General features: G+C 34.1%; 1 protein-coding gene across 2 annotated transcripts in view; it reads left to right on the top strand.

Moving 5' to 3' along the window:
• Positions 1-18,254, top strand: part of LOC145688265 (uncharacterized) — a 249,611-nt gene that overhangs the window by 129,496 nt on the left and 101,861 nt on the right. For both annotated transcript variants that reach the window (XM_081762246.1, XM_081762247.1), the window contains exons 5-8: positions 7,624-7,786; positions 11,032-11,257; positions 14,665-14,885; positions 16,595-16,697. In XM_081762246.1, coding sequence (XP_081618372.1) covers positions 7,624-7,786; positions 11,032-11,257; positions 14,665-14,885; positions 16,595-16,697 — 713 coding nt within the window. The remainder of the gene's footprint in view (positions 1-7,623; positions 7,787-11,031; positions 11,258-14,664; positions 14,886-16,594; positions 16,698-18,254) is intronic.

The raw sequence follows: 18,254 nt of genomic DNA, 5'->3' as shown, positions 1-18,254 counted from the left end.
TCCCGAAACTTCGATAATACTCGAAATTTCGATAATACCCGAAACTTCGATAATACTCAAAATTTCGATAATACCCGAAACTTCGATAATACTCGAAATTTCGATAGTACCCGAAACTTCGATAATACTCGAAATTTCGATAATACCCGAAACTTCGATAATACTCGAAATTTCGATAATACCCGAAACTTCGATAATTTCAAATACTCGAAAGGTTTCGAGTAACCGATGACAACTCGATAAATTTTCAGTCCCGAAGTTCGATAGGTCTTCAGCCTTATCGAACACCCCTAGATCCAGGTAACCACACACACTGAATTTAAAAGCAAAGAGTGGATGTTAACCTTGCTAATCATACAGAATCCACAACCACTCCACTGTGTATCGATGATTAGTATAATTGACGAGATTGATATATTTGCATATGTGAGTACCCATAGCCTGACTCGAAATAATAAGGTATCGCAAATCTTGGAGTAACGATTTTATGTTTTTGTAAAATTGGAAAGGGATTTTGAACTTGTATTGCCATCAGAGCCGAATTTAGGATTGATGAGGCCCTAAGTTATTGAACGTAATGGAGTCCGTTATATGTCCACTTTTTTATTATTGTCAATTAGGAAGAAAGCAAGCAGAACGGGATCCATTACTTACTTCATAGGGGGCTGCTCAACCCAAAATGTAGTTAATGTATGTAGGTTTTATTTTGTTTATATCTTATATTTTGGAATGTATATACATTCAATTTCTCTTCTTAAATTTCTTTTTCTTTTCTATTTCCGTTTTCCTTTTTGTGGTCGCAAGACAGTGACACCCTAAGCTATAGCTTGTTTAGTTTAAACCTAAATCCGGTACTAATTGCCACGTGTCCGGTACATGTAGTCAACGACGGGAGACAATGGCAATTTTATATGCATAGTCGACGGTCATTTAAGCTGAACGTTCATGGCATTCTTTAAATCACCTCTCCATTCTTAAAAGTTGCTTTTGCTAGTATGGAGGTGTGAAGTTGGAATGATTGATCATTTTTAACTCCTGCTAGGTGAAACCTTAAATTTGGTCCGTTATTGTATAGAACTGGAAGAAATGAACTAGCTTTAACAAAAGCAGTTAACATTTGCAGAAATACATTTAAAGTTATCGTACATTATAACGCTTGATCTCTTGTGTTATAAATAAATCAATTGACACTTTGGAAGTTGGGTCATAAGATCTTCTTTGTCTACCATCATATCAGACGTAGATCGAACCCGTTATCCCCTCCTTTGCGACGGCCTAGGTTGTTTGAGAAGAACAGACATGTGTGTAATACATAGGTGAAATTAGAAATTTATTAATTTGTCAGAGGAATTAATATATAGGTAAATGCCTGTGATATATCAAGTACATTCAACTGATATTAATACTTCTACGATACGAAATGGTCTCTCGAAGCTCATTTTGTGTGTTTTGTTATAATGTTTTGTATTACATAGAAATGTATGCTACATTTGTTAGTGTATATATATATATATATATAGAAAATGGTGAACACATAAATACTAACTTTTGGGCATTTTTTTTAAAAATTTGAAGTTATACACTTAAATGTAGTAAAATGTGTTTAAACTATTATACATTAATATATTTTTATGTATATCAACTTTCATAAGGATATTTTACCCCTTTGTCCCTCATGCACGCTACAAATGATGCTACATGTGATGAATTATCATTTAATTTAATTTTGTGTAAAATAGTTTTGTGTAAAATAATATAAAATAGTTTATAATTATGTGATACTGAAGTATTATGTGTTATATGCCAGTCCAAATATCTAGCTTTCTGAATAAGTCTTTCAACTAAAAATAACTTTTACCGTAATGTAAATAAAGTTTTCTTTCTAATTGGATTAATTTGCCATCTTATTTTGGCTGATTTCAATGCTATAACCAGTGGGAATAATTTTAATTTTCTAACAAAACGCATTATATAATTATTTCGTGGAAATAAGATTTTTCTCTTAAAAAAAGAAAAGAAAAAAGTTATTCTGAAACATATTCTTAAAGCTGGTAATAAATTAATTCCTTCTTCTCGAATGATCTCAACACTTAAATAGGTCCAATGAGGAAGAATCAAATAAATCACACTAATGAAAATCTAGTAATTAGACCTATAAGGAATGTTATTCTTAAACGTTTCGTTAAAGATGGAGTCAATTAATTTTCTTGTCGCTTTTGACTTCAAATAATCGAAACAATTCATAAGTTTCAATAAAACTATTCCCTCCTCTTCATGCAAATAAAGTGGGTTTTTTTGTTTTTTTTTTTAGATATTTGAGATAGATGGGGTAACTTTATTACCTTATTTGTGACTCATATCAACTTCAAGAAACGTGGATGTTTGAGAAGCTTCAAAGAAAATGTCTCTCATATCGTCCCTTTTTTGCAAGTGTCGTATCTCCAAAAAATCGATTTTTGAGTTAAGATCAGCCCTGAATTCCCCTTTAGGAGCTCTATAAATCTATTTAATAGCCGTATCTAAATTCCTAAATATAACTATGGAATAAGCAATTTGATGTTCGTCGTATCTCAATTGTAGGGAATTAAATTTCTGTCGAACTGTCGTAACTCATGATACGACAGTTTGCAAGATAAATTAAGGTAAGTTTGTATTTTTCACACACAGTCGAATCTCAAACGACTTTTTGTGTGTATGTGTGTGTTCACCTTAATGCGCAATTTGTTTTAATATGTTGTTTAAGCAAGCAGCAAATATTTACAGGTGCCTTCACAACTGGTCCTTGTGATCAAGCTGGCTCGTAGAAAGCAACCTTCTGAGGTAGTGGAACTACAGCAAACTGATTTCGTCAACTTCAAGCAGTTCTCCAAAGAACTTAGAATTCTGCAAATTCTAGAATCAGAGGGAAGTAATGGAAGAAACGTAAACTGGAAGAACATGGGGGGCCGCGGAGGCATTCACATCTGGTGCATGGGGTCCTTGGTTCGATCCCAGCTCGCGCCAAGTGAAATTTGTGGTGGACAAACACCATGTGCGTAGGTTTTCTCCGGGTTCTCCCATTTCCTCTCACTTCCTTCATTCCGCCATTTCATGAATTTCTCGTCATCACTGTTTTCTTTAGCCTCACCGGGATAATCATGGGACGTGAAACTTAAAGATTTCATTTCATTTCATTTTGGAAGAACATGATGGACATATGAGTTTTGAAGAGGTCACCGACAACCAGCGACGCAACTAAGCTAATTATCGTCGGTGCCAAGAACTCGCCTTAGTCCCCCCATCCCTGACCAACCAAACCAAAATGCTCCTCGACTACACGTGATATTGGCATCACACAGTAATTTTCCTATTCCATTTTTTCTTGAAGTGGTAAAACTTGATTTCAAAATTGCAGTACATAATTTAATTTTTAGTACAAGATAAAACACCAAAGTAATTAGTATTGGATTGCCAAATAATCTCAGAGTACCATGCTTGACATATTCTTATAATCTTATCATAATAACTGCAAATCGCCATGTTTTTGGAATTATATCGAGAAGTGTAGCATAAATAAACACTTTGTTGCTTTAGAATAGGATATTTAATTATGATAAGCAGTCAAGATGTTGTCTCGAATATTATACTTGTATATTTTACAAATCTTGAACGGACGTAAGTTAAATGCATACACAAAAAGCTGGAACTAAAATTTAACTTTGCGAGCTCTTTTGGCTGCAAAGGTTTTTACAATTTCTTCAAAAGATAGCTTTGAAGCTAACTTATGCTCTATTGATATGATCCTAAGGTTGGTGAGTCGTTGTTGTCCTGTTAAGTTTCTGAGGTAACTTTTTATGATCTTTAGTTTACTAAAACTCCTTTCCTTGCCTTATAGTGAAAATAAATATTTGTCCAGTTTTGCGCCCCCCAATCCAGCACCCGTGACCCAAGGCCCGTTTCCCACTTTAGTTACGTCACTGCCGACACCTATTTTCTACAAAACCTGCCACCCACAATTAGACTACAAGGAACTCCAATTTAAGCGACTCAAGAAGAACGTAAAAGATTTTAAGTTCGAACTTAACCTGAAGTCGTCCAAGACAAATACGCAGACCTAATATCTCTATACAACGGACCTATCCTTGTCATACGAATCTCTGTGCACCAGCAATTATACTTGCACCTCTACCATTAGAACGGTATCAAACAAAACCAAGATTCTTTATTTTTGTAGTTTTGTTAACTTCAGGACTGTTTTTCTTTCAATTATTTATGGACATGGTTCAATAATTTTCAGTATTGTACGGAGGAGCTATTGACTGTACTCATTTAAGTTATACTCATGTTTACTTAAAAGAATGTTATTATACTCTAGTTTAGTTACGATAACTTATTTTTAATTTTCTTATTTAGAAGCTGCCTTGAATTTTATTTTTTTCATACAGCTTCATATTTACATAATAGTGTTAATTTGTAGTATTAATTTCATACCACACTATTTCCTTTTTTTGGTGAAAGGTCATAAGCCTTACTAGTTTGTTCTTTTACTATTAATTTCATAAACATGTTTAATTAATTAATGAAAGAAATAAGACTTTGGTTCTGTAGATTGTTTACTTTATTATATAACTTACTCATATCAAAGACGAATACAGCAACTTGGATGTACACAAGTGGACAAATTTACAGTTTTCCAACTTAAATTAGGCATTATTCTTACATTCTAAGAACTCTGCACAGTGACGTAACTCATTCTTAAAACTAACATCTTTTTTGCAAAGTGACGTATCTCAAATAACATTTTTATGGCTTAATATACCAATATTATATAATTTAAACATGCGGTATTAACGAATGTACTTTCAGCTACACTGTCTCAAAAATTGGTAAATATTTGTTGGTAAACACAAGCGTAACAGGAAGATGAAATAGGTGCAAAATTTCAAATCGCTCTCCTGAAAAATGAGAAAAACTGAGATACGACAGTTCGCAAACAAAGGGACGATATTATATCACAATCGAATGATTGTACGAAAGTTCACGTGAATTGTTATTTTTGTTATAACATTACGTATATCCACAAATTTCCAACTTTCGTGTTGATTCTACCTCTTATTTTTAAAACCCTTTACACTTGACAGATTTCAATCTCAGGAGGAAAGCGCAGGCCAAGTTCATGCAAATAGGAATTTTGAAACGAAAGTTATTCTGAAATATTTTCCTAAAGTGGGGGCAAAATCTATATGAGGATGGCAAAACATGATATGAACATTTGTACAGGAAAGCGAATTACAAACTTATGAATTAAATTTAAAATATTTTCAGTTCACTGGAGAAAACGTTGCATATACACATATATAAAATTTTTAGTTAATCTATATCCACGTTTTCTCCCATATAGATCTCACGAGGAAGCCGATTCAAGTGTGACACGAAATTGTGGACGAGTTTATGCGCAAACGAAATGCTTTTGTGTACAATTAAACCCATTAGAGGGAAAAATCCTCGATCTCAACTGTTCCGGAGATGTAGAAGAATAAGGGGAAGGCTGCTGCTCCGATATTTTGCTAAGTTTTGAATATGTAGCAATAGTACTATTAAAATAGACTTTTAAAAATGAAGAATTCCTTCATCTACGAAACTTTAGTAATACGTTGCATTAGACATGAGGGTTACAAAACTGAAGAGTCCATAAAAGTTCTAGGGGAAGAATGTTTGGAAGGGGAAGACGAAAATAACGGAGTTCAATTGTTGCCTCTGAAATAGGCGTGTAAGGTGTCTATGTATAGGTTTCTTGGTACGCTGAATCGAATGAAAACATAATTAGGTCAAATAGGATGAAAAATATATTTTAAAAAATGGTGGACGTTTCCAATAATATGTGTTTATGTTCTATATTACATGATTTGCTCTTCTATAGCGTTTTTGCACAGAATATGACATTGTATTTTTGTTCACATAATAACGTCTCTATTCCTTTGGCAATATAATTAATACATTTTCATATAACTTTTTCTTATTTTCTCCGTACTAAAGACATGATATATTAGTAAGTAATGTTATACAATTTTGTTTTTCATGTCAATGGCATAATTCCTCATAGCCCCTTTTTTTCCTGCCCCGGGTAAAAGCTACACCACTCACCTCAACATTCAACACAATTTTCATTCGGTGTGGTGCATCTTTCTTAACGTTTAAATGCAAATTTCAAACATATTTACTCGCAACATAGCCAAAAATCTACAAAATTTCAGAACACCAACTTTCCCCTTACCCCTATATATCTCCGGAACGGTTACGATCGAGGGTTTTTCCCTCTAATGGAATTCATTGTTCACAAATACACTTCGATTGTGCTTAAACTCGTCCACAAACTCGTGTCACACTTGAGTCGGTTTCCTCGTCAGTATAGTAAACTACCGGAGCGAAAAATCAGAAAATCTTCAAAAAGTGGCATCATATTTTAACATCCTCGTATAGGTTTAATTCATAAGGTTGCAATTTGCTTGCCTGTACAAATGTACATACATATCATGTTTTGCCATTATTGTATAGAATCAATTTCTTGTGTTCGAACGATTCTAATCCTAAGCAATAAGTCCGACTGGAAATCATCAAATCAGCTAAATTTTAGAAAAGTTGTCATGAAACAGGCACACAGACTTCAATGGTATACTGCTCCCGCTATAATAATAATAATAATAATAATAATAATAATAATAATAATAATAATAATAATAATAATAATAATAATAATAATAATAATGTGAAACCGCGAAAATGGTTTTCTCTCCATCCGAATTTTTGCTATTTTTCCTCGTGAACTGTATGTTCAAGTTTACTATAAAATATTTAAAATAAATGCATATAATCACTATCAGCTAATATAAGAATATAGAGAATTTCCTGATGTAAATCTGTCTGCTTCTAGGTATGATTAACTCTCTGTTACCTTGTTACTAAAAATGTAGTCAAGATAATATAACATTCATAGCAAAAAGGATTCTTAATTCGAACCAAAATTAGGTCTATATCGTTCACTTTTTATTGTTACTTTAGTATTGTTTGTTCCTTTAGAGTTAATTCAAATATGTTTCTAAGAGCAGGAAGGACACTTTGACAGTGATGATATGTTTGACTTTATTTCTTAATTGGCTTTTATGTATATACAGTAGGACGTCTATAATCTGCAGTCCCTATAAGCTTTTTACACTTTGTATTAGCGCAAGTGATAAACACACAGTAGAGTTGTCCTTCGGCGTTGTGTGAAGTCAATGTTTTTACAAAAGCTCATTCATAGGTAATTGTTTGTCATACATATTTTTATTTTTATTTTCCCTTAGGCCTATATAAGCTAAGTTTTAAGTGTGAATTACAAAAACAGTGTAATTTAGTGTGCGAGCAGGTTCTTCAGAAAAATTAAATGTAAGTAGGTACGTACGGTATTGTAATTACTATATGTGCTGTATAATCACTGTATCGATAAAAGAGCATACCGTACAGTATATTTAAGTCTAAATAGCATTTTCTTGGTCATTTTCGAAAATCCGAACTACCTGTGGTTCCCAATTAGTTCGGATTTTCGACTTCCTACTATATCCACTGTGCTGTATCTACAACTACAAATAATATGCTTTTTGACAGCGTGTTGGAAAGAGAAGGTTCAATATCTATCAAGAAAGCCGAAGATTCAATAGATGGGAATTTTTGTCGCTGCACAGGATATCGTCCCATTCTGGATTGTTTCAAATCGTTTGCAAGTGATGCCCCTCAGGAACTTTTGCAATCTGATTACTTGGACATTGAGGTAAACTAGACATTTTTGACATAACATCCAATATAGTTTGTCGGCATGTTTTGTTTTAAAATTATTCTTAGCATATCAGAGACTTCCCTAATTTTTGTGTTTTTATTGGTATATTGCAGTGTGAGGAAGACTTCTTTTCGACTGGTACTAAATACACTTGTACAATCACTAGTAAAAAACATATGTATCCTATGTTTATTATTAACTTTAGAACAAACAGAATAATTTTAATTGTTTCATTTTCTTTATGTAGAAAAATGTAATTCTCTACAAAGCATTGAAAACAGTATTTTGATCGGTCAATTTGTTGAGTTGAGTTGATTTTGAGTTTAACGTCCAGTTCAGCAGCAACGCTATATGAGACGTGGACCTACTGATTAACGTGGAATCCGAACTGCATGAGCTCCCGCCGGGAATCGAACCCGGGTCTCCCACGCCAAAGGCGCGTACGCTAATCGCGGTCAATTTGTATGGAAGTGTTTTTGAAGAAAAAGAAAGAAAGAACAGAAACAAAGAGGAAGAAAGCATGTAATGTGTGTATACTCAGTTTTGCTTGTGAATGTACCATATAGGGACTTTATTTAAATACAATTCTTAAGAATATCCGTTATAATTAAGAAGTGTTACATTTCTTCATGATGTTAAATTGAATAGAAATTAACAAAGTCTCTTCCAGTGTTACCAGATTATAAACTTATCATTTATACACTACAGAATATCCCAAAAGTGACGCATCTCAACGTTGACATTCAATTATTCTTGAACTAACTTGAATGAAGAAACCCAGCTGCCATTTTTACGTTACATAATATATCTACAAGTTTTATGTAATTATAGTTTAATATACGAACATGAATATTAAACTGAACAAAATAGAAAAGTAGAGAAATGATAAGGGAAAAGTTTCTGTTTTAAAAGAAAAAGAAAAGCAGTTCGCTTGACAAAACACTTATAGTAAATTTGCAACTCTGCCGTTATGTTTTCCGGTTTGTCATATGTAAATAATAAGCTTATAAAAGTAAAAAAAATGGTGTTTAAATGCCTTGTTGATTAATATACTACTAAGCATTTCCTCGATCATATTGTTATAAGTTGTAATACTGAAGGTGAGGTACTCCGTGCAAAATGTTTTTAGTGTCGAGGTTTGCATTTGCACTAACTCATTTGTGAGTGTGCAAACCGAATTGTGCGAATCATTTTCTGGTATAGTATTCCAAATAAATTCTTCTTCTTAAGTCCTGTTCTTCTAATTTGTCTTCTGAAGTTCATAAGAAGAAAAAAGAATGCTGTTGGGTCAATCAAAGCCAGGAGGTCTTCAAGTCGAAACATCTGAATTTATGGACAATTTTCGAAATAAGTTTTCTCAATATAGAATACATATCCAATTCGAACGAATTTTTCAGAACATAATGATTGTCTTTAAAGAGCATGCTGAACTTAGCCTGAATGTTTCAGAACACTGGCACTGTTGAGGCAGTGTTGATAGCATTGTCTGTGTAAGGCATACTGTTAATAGTTTGAAGATCATCATCCAACCGCAGTCTGAGTTTGCAGTGCTAGGACGAGACCAGGGAAATGCTCATTATTGTGAAATAAGTGATTTCTAGCTTCGCTGTTCAGTAAGGCTGCAAGAGACTGGGTAGTCATCCCACAGAATCGATACTCGCGTGACGTTTCACTGGTCCATGTGTAGGAGGTATGAACTTTTAACAGGAAACCTGTTTTTCCAGTGCTCAGAAGCGCACTACAGAACGTATGAACAGAATAATTGTGCCTAATTCATAGAACGGGAACTGCAAGTGCAATCAGAGCCACCGTCCCCCATGTGAGACATCTTTGATAGTGATCTCTCCTACAGGTTTCTTTACTTCCAAGGACAGAGTCGGGCAGACATCCGACTTTCCGAAGCGGTATCTGACACCTTTAAAACCAACCTGTTTATTACAGATGACATCGTAATTGTTGTGCACGAGGTGCACCTTCTGGTTCAGTCCCTCAAAAATTTGGCTATGGATGTAACTCCCGTAGGGGAATGGGATACACTCATTGCTCGAGAGGCCAAAACCAGAGTCTTTTACAGTTATACATATTGGTGGAGGGGACTTTCCTAGTGAGCAGGAATCTATCACATTCTGCAGTTTATGATGCCCAAACGTTAATGCAAGCTCATCTCTTCCTTATTATCTAAGCATTAAGATACTGAATCCCACGGTATGACCACAGTCCGGCAGAATCCAACACACCTGGGAACTCCTGAACACAGGGGAGCTTGTATCACGGCCCCGCCTAGTTCATGTCGCGCAGAGGTACCGCATACACATCCTCCCGGACGAAATGGCGTCTGTATGTTATCATTAGAAGAAGGGACATTGCCACTGTTTTCCTCATATATATTATGAATATTGACTTACATCTATCTAAATATTTAAGAAATATTTTTTTTCAGGATCATGCAAAATTAATCTCATCAGGTGCACAAAGAATAATTGAACCATATTTATTTTAGGGACATCCAATTACCTTATTCCATCATTTTGTAATCAAAAAAATTAATTGGAACAATTTATTTAATAGCATTTTGTTTGGTTTTTGACATCTAGAGATGTGGAAAAAATAACGTTTTGCGCGTTTATGAAGGACACTGATAGACATAGATATAGTAAGGTCGATAAGCACAAAACAAACGTCATACTTCTATAATCTATTTGTATCATACCAACATCCTGAGTAAATGGGTGCTATGGAAGATATTTGAAATAGAAAACCAATTAGGTTTCGAAAATAACTCGTATTTTTTTCTTTAACCATAGTATCACTGGAATAGCGGACAGCTAAATTTTACACACTACAAACTCTTAACCGAAGTTGCCATCCTCCCAATGTTTTTATCTATATTTTTTAAAGATTATAATAGCATTTTTAAATTAAGGAATTTATAATGGATTGTTAAATTATATTTCTTTAAATTCATTTGAAAGACGACAGTTTCATATTAGACCAGTATTGTAAATAGTTCGTATTTGTAAATAAAATTTATCATATGGAAAGTGTGTATATCTTGGCTGCTGCTTTAAACGTAAATTTTATTGTTGATGTGAAGCTAGCTAAGACTTTAGTTGATTTTCTAATGAGAATTTTTAAAATATGTATACTTTGAGTGAATTAGCATAATAAGAATACAAAACTTTGTGCAATAAAGTTTTCAATTCTATCATTAATTCATTCTCCTATTTGGATGTTTCCAGGATATTATGAAAAACAATTTATGCCCAAAGTTGAATACTTTATTTAATGGTGGCAGTAATGACGACCCCTTCTGTTGTCTTGTGAAACAACACGAGGTTGAGCCTGTTCATCTTATGCTAGAAGGAGGAGAGTGGTATCGTCCAACTTCTCTTAAGGAATTGTACGAAATTATCCAACAAATGCCCGGTGAAGAATATATGTTAGTAGGTGGACACACAGGCAAAGGTGGGTGTAACTGCAGATTAAACACATACATTCAATCCTGGTATAAGTATCGCAAAAATGTCTTTTTTAAGCTTTGGAGACATATTATATCTATACATAAAATTAGGATAATTCATCTGAAAGATTTGTAATAAATTTAAATCGAAGAAAGAACGCACTTTTGTTTATTTGATTGGCTTTAATGGTTCCTTCTTAAATACGAAATCTTATGGTATAAACTTACAGCATAGTGTGGGATCTAATCTCATGTTTTCACCTTGGAATCTTATTCCAGTGTAAATGCCCGTATCTCAACAGTGATGTGGCATACAGTATATTGAAAGTTATTCCGAAACATTGCAGTGAAGTTTAAACAGAGATAAATGCTCTTTTTAGTGGTTTAATAGTGTAACTGATTCTTCTCGCCTCAATTCACTTGAACTGTTCTTTTTCTCTCAAGGAAAAAAAATAACTTTCATTTTCCCTTGATTAAAACACGAATGGATTAAGAGAAAACAGAAAATGTGCCAATAACTTCAAAAAAAGGAAAAGAAATAAGGAAATCTTAGAGTTCGGGCTAAAATTATGTTAAGCACTTTCTTATGCGTTCTAGGTATTTATATAGCGTATCGTCCGGTTCAATTCTAACCTTTAAACCTCTCGTCTCGACTGCATTTACTGAGAGTAAGTCACTAAGTAGGCCCAAGCGAGGAGTGATTTGAACGTACCCATAGTCATTAACATTATCTGTACATACACTTCTTAATTCGTTGAGAATATTGTGTATTCACAGTATTATAAAGCTATGTCTACTTTATCATTTCATTTTAAAATATACGACCGATCCGTCCCCGGCTTCTAACGGCAAGAAAAATGTTTATGCACAATATTTAAAAGTAGAGAACTGAGTAGAATAAATAACGATGAGCAACGCCTTCGACGTTGCCCCTGTCAATTGCCGAGCCAGCTGACGCTCTTGACTAAACGTGGGCTTAAATGTCACCAAGACTGTCACCATTCAGCTTAGCAAAACCGAAAGCAATGGATTCTACACTAATCTCGGTCATAATTGACATGTTATTTCTTACCCCTTCTCAACCTCCATTCCGTTGGGGTTGAAGTTGGACTTAGACAGCATCGAGAGTATAACTATTCATCTCAACAACTCCGAATACTGTGAATCGACATTAATATCGGTTTTTTTTTTGTTATTTCTAAATGACACTCCTTCTCACCTCCTAGATATTCTAGAGGTGGTTTAGATCAGCAGTATTTTTCATATATATATATATATATATATATGAGTTTATATACCAACTGTCATCTTAATTGAGTGGCATGTGAGATATTCTACTTTCGTCATAAATTTTGAACCACCTCTTCTTCTTTGAACCTCATCTCCACTTAGGATAAACATTAAACAAAACTCTGAACAGTCTACGATTTCTTCGATAAGTCAATGCTGTTGATTTGTATTCCGTACAAACATACAAACAAACATTAATTTTTATATATAACACTAGCCTTCGACCAGCTGAGGGCTTTGCCCATAGACCCCCGCGTGTGCTCAGTCTACGGCCGCCTCGCATCTCATACGTCAACCTTTGCATCTTAATATTCTGCTTCTCACTCACTTTGTCAGTTTCCAAAGACAATGCCAAGTTTTGAGTTATATTCTAATTTGAAGTACCTCTGCTTTTCAAGTTTTTCATTGAAAAATAACCACATTTGATTAACACGATCAAGTTTATCTTCTCCTCTTAAACAATATTTCTGTGGGTAAGTTTTGGGGGGCACACATACCAAGTTTAATCATTGTAGTCCTATCGGAAGTACATAATAATTATGGGGTGTGTAAAGTGTTATATTTAAATAATATACGGTAGATCTTTCAGTTCCCCATAAATCCTCACCGAAGTTGCAAATTTTATAATTTGTGATTTACTTAGATGACCGTGTCAAAAATCTACAAACATACCAATCATTTCAGCGATTTCGAGAGCTATGGATTCAACTCTAATCTCGATCATTTTGTACTTTTCTCCACCACTTCTCCATTCCCTCTTTTCGTGCCATTAGGGGCTAAAACTTGGCTTAGACTGCATCGAAACTGTTACTATTCATCTCAGCAACCCCGAAAACTATGGATTCGACACTAATATCTGTAGCTTTCTATTATTTTTACACGCCTTCCTCTTCCCTCCCATTCTAGGGATTGCTTACCTCCACAGTATTTTCTTGCAGATTGTAAGTAATATGAATATCTCAACTTGAAAATGAGTTTTCGTACCGAATTCCATCGTCCTAACGTGAGTAGTTCGTGAGATGCTCAATTTTTGACATAAATTTTAAATCACATTCTCCCCTTTGAATCTCCTGCTAAAACCTCTAAGATACGTACTACTTTTTAAAATAGTCTACGGTCTTTTCCAGATCTTGTTTTCTTCAATACAGCTACTTAGAAGTACGCCAAACCAACGATGTTCCTTTGTATACCAGACAAACATACAAACAAATATAATCATTATCATAGGTATTCTGCCTTCATTGGCACGTCACTTGCCGCAACTGAGAAACTTCCATACTCCATGGCGTTCAGCTAACCTCTTCGTCTTCACGTACGATTTTTCTGTTATAATATGATCCATTAACTATAGCTTCCTTCACCCTTCCCTCTCTTTCCAGCCGCCAGATCCTTTAGCATCGAGAGGCTTCAAAATACCAAATTTCATCATCGTACTCCTACCAGAAGTTCTTAATAATTATATTGTGTTGAAGGTGTCTCATTTAAATATAATGTGGTAGAGTTTTCAATTTCACACAAAACTCCAGCAAAGCTCTTTTATAATAATAATAATAATAATAATAATAATAATAATAATAATAATAATAATAATAATAATAATAATAATAATAATAATAATAATAATGTTTGTGATTTTCTTAGATAACAGTGTCAAAAGGCTTCAAGCACACAGAATTTCACATTTTTATTCCAATTCCAATGACCTGAAACATGATATTTTGTGTTCCAAAAAACGACCATTTAAATAAAAAGGAGAATTTTCTTAATTCCCTCCTTTTACCTCCTGAAATGTGAAAAAAAATATATATACTTTTGATACTTTTGCTGTTGGTTTCGCTCTTATCGCTATATTGCAACTTTTCACTTCAACCTTAAATACCGATGATTTCATGTCAATGAGCTTGTCAGCTCCTGTAGCTTTATACATTTTTGTGATTGCAGATTACATAATTAAGATATGGCGTGCTCAATGCACTGGTCATTTTTAATATATATTTTATCTTTAAGATCTCTATCTGAAGCTTAGAAGATTCATGTCCAGAGCTTAAACGATTCATGTTCAGATATTGTAAATATATTACTATAGACCCTAATTGTCTTTTTTTCTTTTAATTGAAAACAGGTCTTTTTGATGATGAAACTAAATATAGTGCATTTATCGACGTCAAACATGTATATGAGCTTCTGGAACATTCTTTGACCCCTGTTCTAACAATCGGAGGAGCAAATACATTGACACAGTTCATCGAAATTCTTGAAGAAGCATCACGAGATAGTAGATATGCGTACGCAGCAACAATAGCATCTTACTTACCTAATGTGGCTAATAGACCAGTTCGTAATGTAAGTATATGTTTCATATCATTTTCTTAAGTATTTTGATATATCAAAAATATAATTTTTGGTATCCTTCGGATTACACTTCAGTCAGTACCGGGTTCAAACTAGAATTTCTAAATTGTGTCAGTATAGAACGAAAAATTGCAAGTCAATCATTATCTTGTCTGAACATATAAAATATTTCCATGTAATTATGGATTGAATCTGCTAGGGATGTTTAAATCAAACTGTTAGATGATGTTATCTGAAACAGTAATGAATGTATTTCATTAGATACAGTAGATAACTGAATGAATCTGTTTATCAGAAGTCAGTAGAAGTATTCAGGCACTGGACACATTTCGAGGCTAACAACCGAGTTTCCTCCACATGAAATTTGGGAGATTGACCATATGTGTCAAACCATGCAGGCCAAATTACTTCGCTGCCGTATAGGTAACACTAATGCTCATTTTGAGTTGTTCCGAGAGAGAGCGAAAGCTCTCTCGTCTATTGGAGCAAATTGTTTTATTCACCGCTGCACATCTGTTCTGTGCTACAACCATTTCGGTTTGGCCTGGATGGGGCTTCTCTGTTGGTACTTTCTGTCATTCACAAAATATTCTGGACCAACCTATGACATTTTTTTTTTTTTTTTTTTTTTTGAGATGTGTGCTTCACCGTCTAGTCTTCATCCATCTAAACACCTCAGCGGGTTCACAATCTTCTGCACTGAGAGCTTAGGCTTCCTTCACATTAGGATCTTGTGGGCCGCCCCCTTGACCCACTCATGTAAACCTGTAGTGTGAAGGCATTGAATACTTCTGATCTGCTGAAAAGACCATGATATCAAATTGGCAATCATGCTACAATCGGAAGAAGCTGCAGCTTTAATCTTGGCGATAAATTGCAAAAAAAAAAAAAAAAAAAAAAAAAACAAGGTATAAAACAATGTGTATTCATTTCATAGCTCAATCAAGACTGCAAGAATATTATTTTTACAGTCTGTTTCCTAAACTGAGAGAAGATGAAAGATTTTTCTTGAATTACTTCAGGGTGTCTATATCTTATCTTCGTTTGACGAACTGTATAATAGTGTAAAATGTGAATTTCAACATGAGAAAATTTTCAACATCAAATATTTGTACATATTTCTCCAGTCAAACTGACATTGTGAGTTCACACTCACGTGTGAAGGGCTCTCGTAAGATTGTGTTATTTTCTTCCCTGTCAGCAGCCCAGTCGAGCCAACTACTGGCGTTGTGATCTTCATAGCAGCTCAGAGCTGCGGATCACTTTGCACCGAAGCACATGCCTGAAGGAATACATATAAGACAATGTAAAGTAGCAGCTGCAGCTCCACGAGCAGCTTATACCTAGTGTGAAGGCTTCATTAGTGACTGCACGTGCACGTTGATCCTGTTTTAGGGTGTTTCGGATAGCGAGTGCCATCTTTCAGTGTTTATTCCCGAAAATATGCAAGAAATTGGCAATTGATTAACATGTACGCTTACTAGTATAGTGTATTGACAATGTACCGACATACGGTCGCGCTGTGCTGATCAACTATGTTTCATTTGAACAACCCATATACAAAAAAAAAGCGCTGGAAATATTTCATTGTAATAGACCTTTGAAAATTAAATAATGTATGGTTTTCTTTGGTATAACCTATTATTCATTCTTTCTTGAAGAAGAAAATAATTGTTTTTTCTAATTTACTAATTTTTCAGGCGGCAACAATCGCTGGAAATCTCATACTGAAACATAAACACAGACAGTTTGTCTCTGACATAATTTTGATTCTCGCCACGGTTGGAGGAAAAATAACTATTGGTAAGATCTGATTACGTTTATTAATTAGTATGTTTCTTAATGTTTAGTGTCGGAGAGAAGTCTTTGATCAGGTAATGACAACTGTTTTGAAGCAAATGCAGAGTATGAGAATTAAATCTGTTATATCTATAATTTGGTGTGGAGAAGAGACAAACCTGTGAACCAAAAGTTTAAGAACAGCTCAAGTTATTAATATAAACTATGCCAAAAGTGATTAACTTATATCATGATAAAAGAAATACGAAAGAAGTTTTGAAAGAAGAAATAAAATGTAAAACTTTGTAAGTGGAGGCAAAGAAACCTACCGAAAACACACTTACTGTGGAGTAATCGTGGTTCAGTGGTTGCCCTCCCCGCTGGTCTAGTGGCTAGGACGTGCGTCTTTAGTGTACGAGGTCCCGGATTCGATTCCCGGTGGGAGAGTCTTTGTGATGTTAATTGTTCTCGATGTTTCTGTGTTCGTGTCCCTGTCGTTCTAGGTGATTGGAAAAGAGTCAAGTATACGAATAAAGCAAGTAAAATTAAGTAATAAATAGTTCAAGTAAGTTACTGGGACACGTTTGGTTAGTCAGTTAACTTTTAAAAAGTGGCCAAGGCGCTCGACCAGTAGTCTAGAGGTACTCGGATCGAATCCACATCGGCAAGTAATATTTTTTTACTTCAGGATTTTTGGTGGCGACTGATCGGTGATGACGCACGTATTTTTCATTTTCAGACTTTGAATACTGTGAGTATTCAATACTTGAAGTATCAAATCTTCAGGAATAATAATAGTGGTAATAATAATAATAATTACCTCGTAGAAGATTAAAAGTTAGGAGCTTATTATCGCTCAGATCATACCATTACAAGCAGAAACGTGACATTTGGCAAGAATATATGGGTTTTGTTTAATTTGGCCCACAGAAGAGGAATTTGTAATCTCGTTTCTAAAACAACACAAACAAAATCGTGACGAGAATTAACATTTTACATTCGAGACGGGACGAGGCTAACTCAAATTATAGTCTCACTTTGGAGATGAGAATCGAGACGAGACGAAAAGTATTGTAAACATTTCTCACCTTATCTCGATTCTCGAAATAGGATATGTCCATTATTTAAGTAACGATTGCTCTTGCTCTGTGGACTGAATCTTATACGCTATTTTGTTACTTTGTATTTCAGAGCTTATTTAATTATTGCCTGTGTAGGTATTTTTGCAGCAAAACTTTTATAATTCCCTTTGCATATTCTAGAAGTTAGTTTATTATATGTCTTACTGTTCAATGATATTTAGTTATTTTTATTACAGTTATTTTCCTTAAAACATACAGTAGAATACTCTCTTCATGAAACTTTAGTGGAATACTTTCGTTTAAAATTTGGGTAGTTGCAGAGGTGCGTCTTGGAAGTACGGACCCTTTTCCCAAAATCCAAACTTTTCTGTAGGTTTCGCTAATTTTAAGGCAACTTTAAAAATTTTAATAACATTATTATTATTATTATTATTATTATTATTATTATTATTATTATTATTATTATTATTATTATTACTATTATTATTATTATTATTAT

Source organism: Thermobia domestica, chromosome 6 (assembly GCF_964235325.1).
Source record: "Thermobia domestica chromosome 6, izTheDome1.hap1.1, whole genome shotgun sequence".
NCBI classification, from domain to species: Eukaryota; Metazoa; Arthropoda; class Insecta; order Zygentoma; family Lepismatidae; genus Thermobia; species Thermobia domestica.
This window is presented reverse-complemented; position numbering and strand designations above follow the sequence as displayed.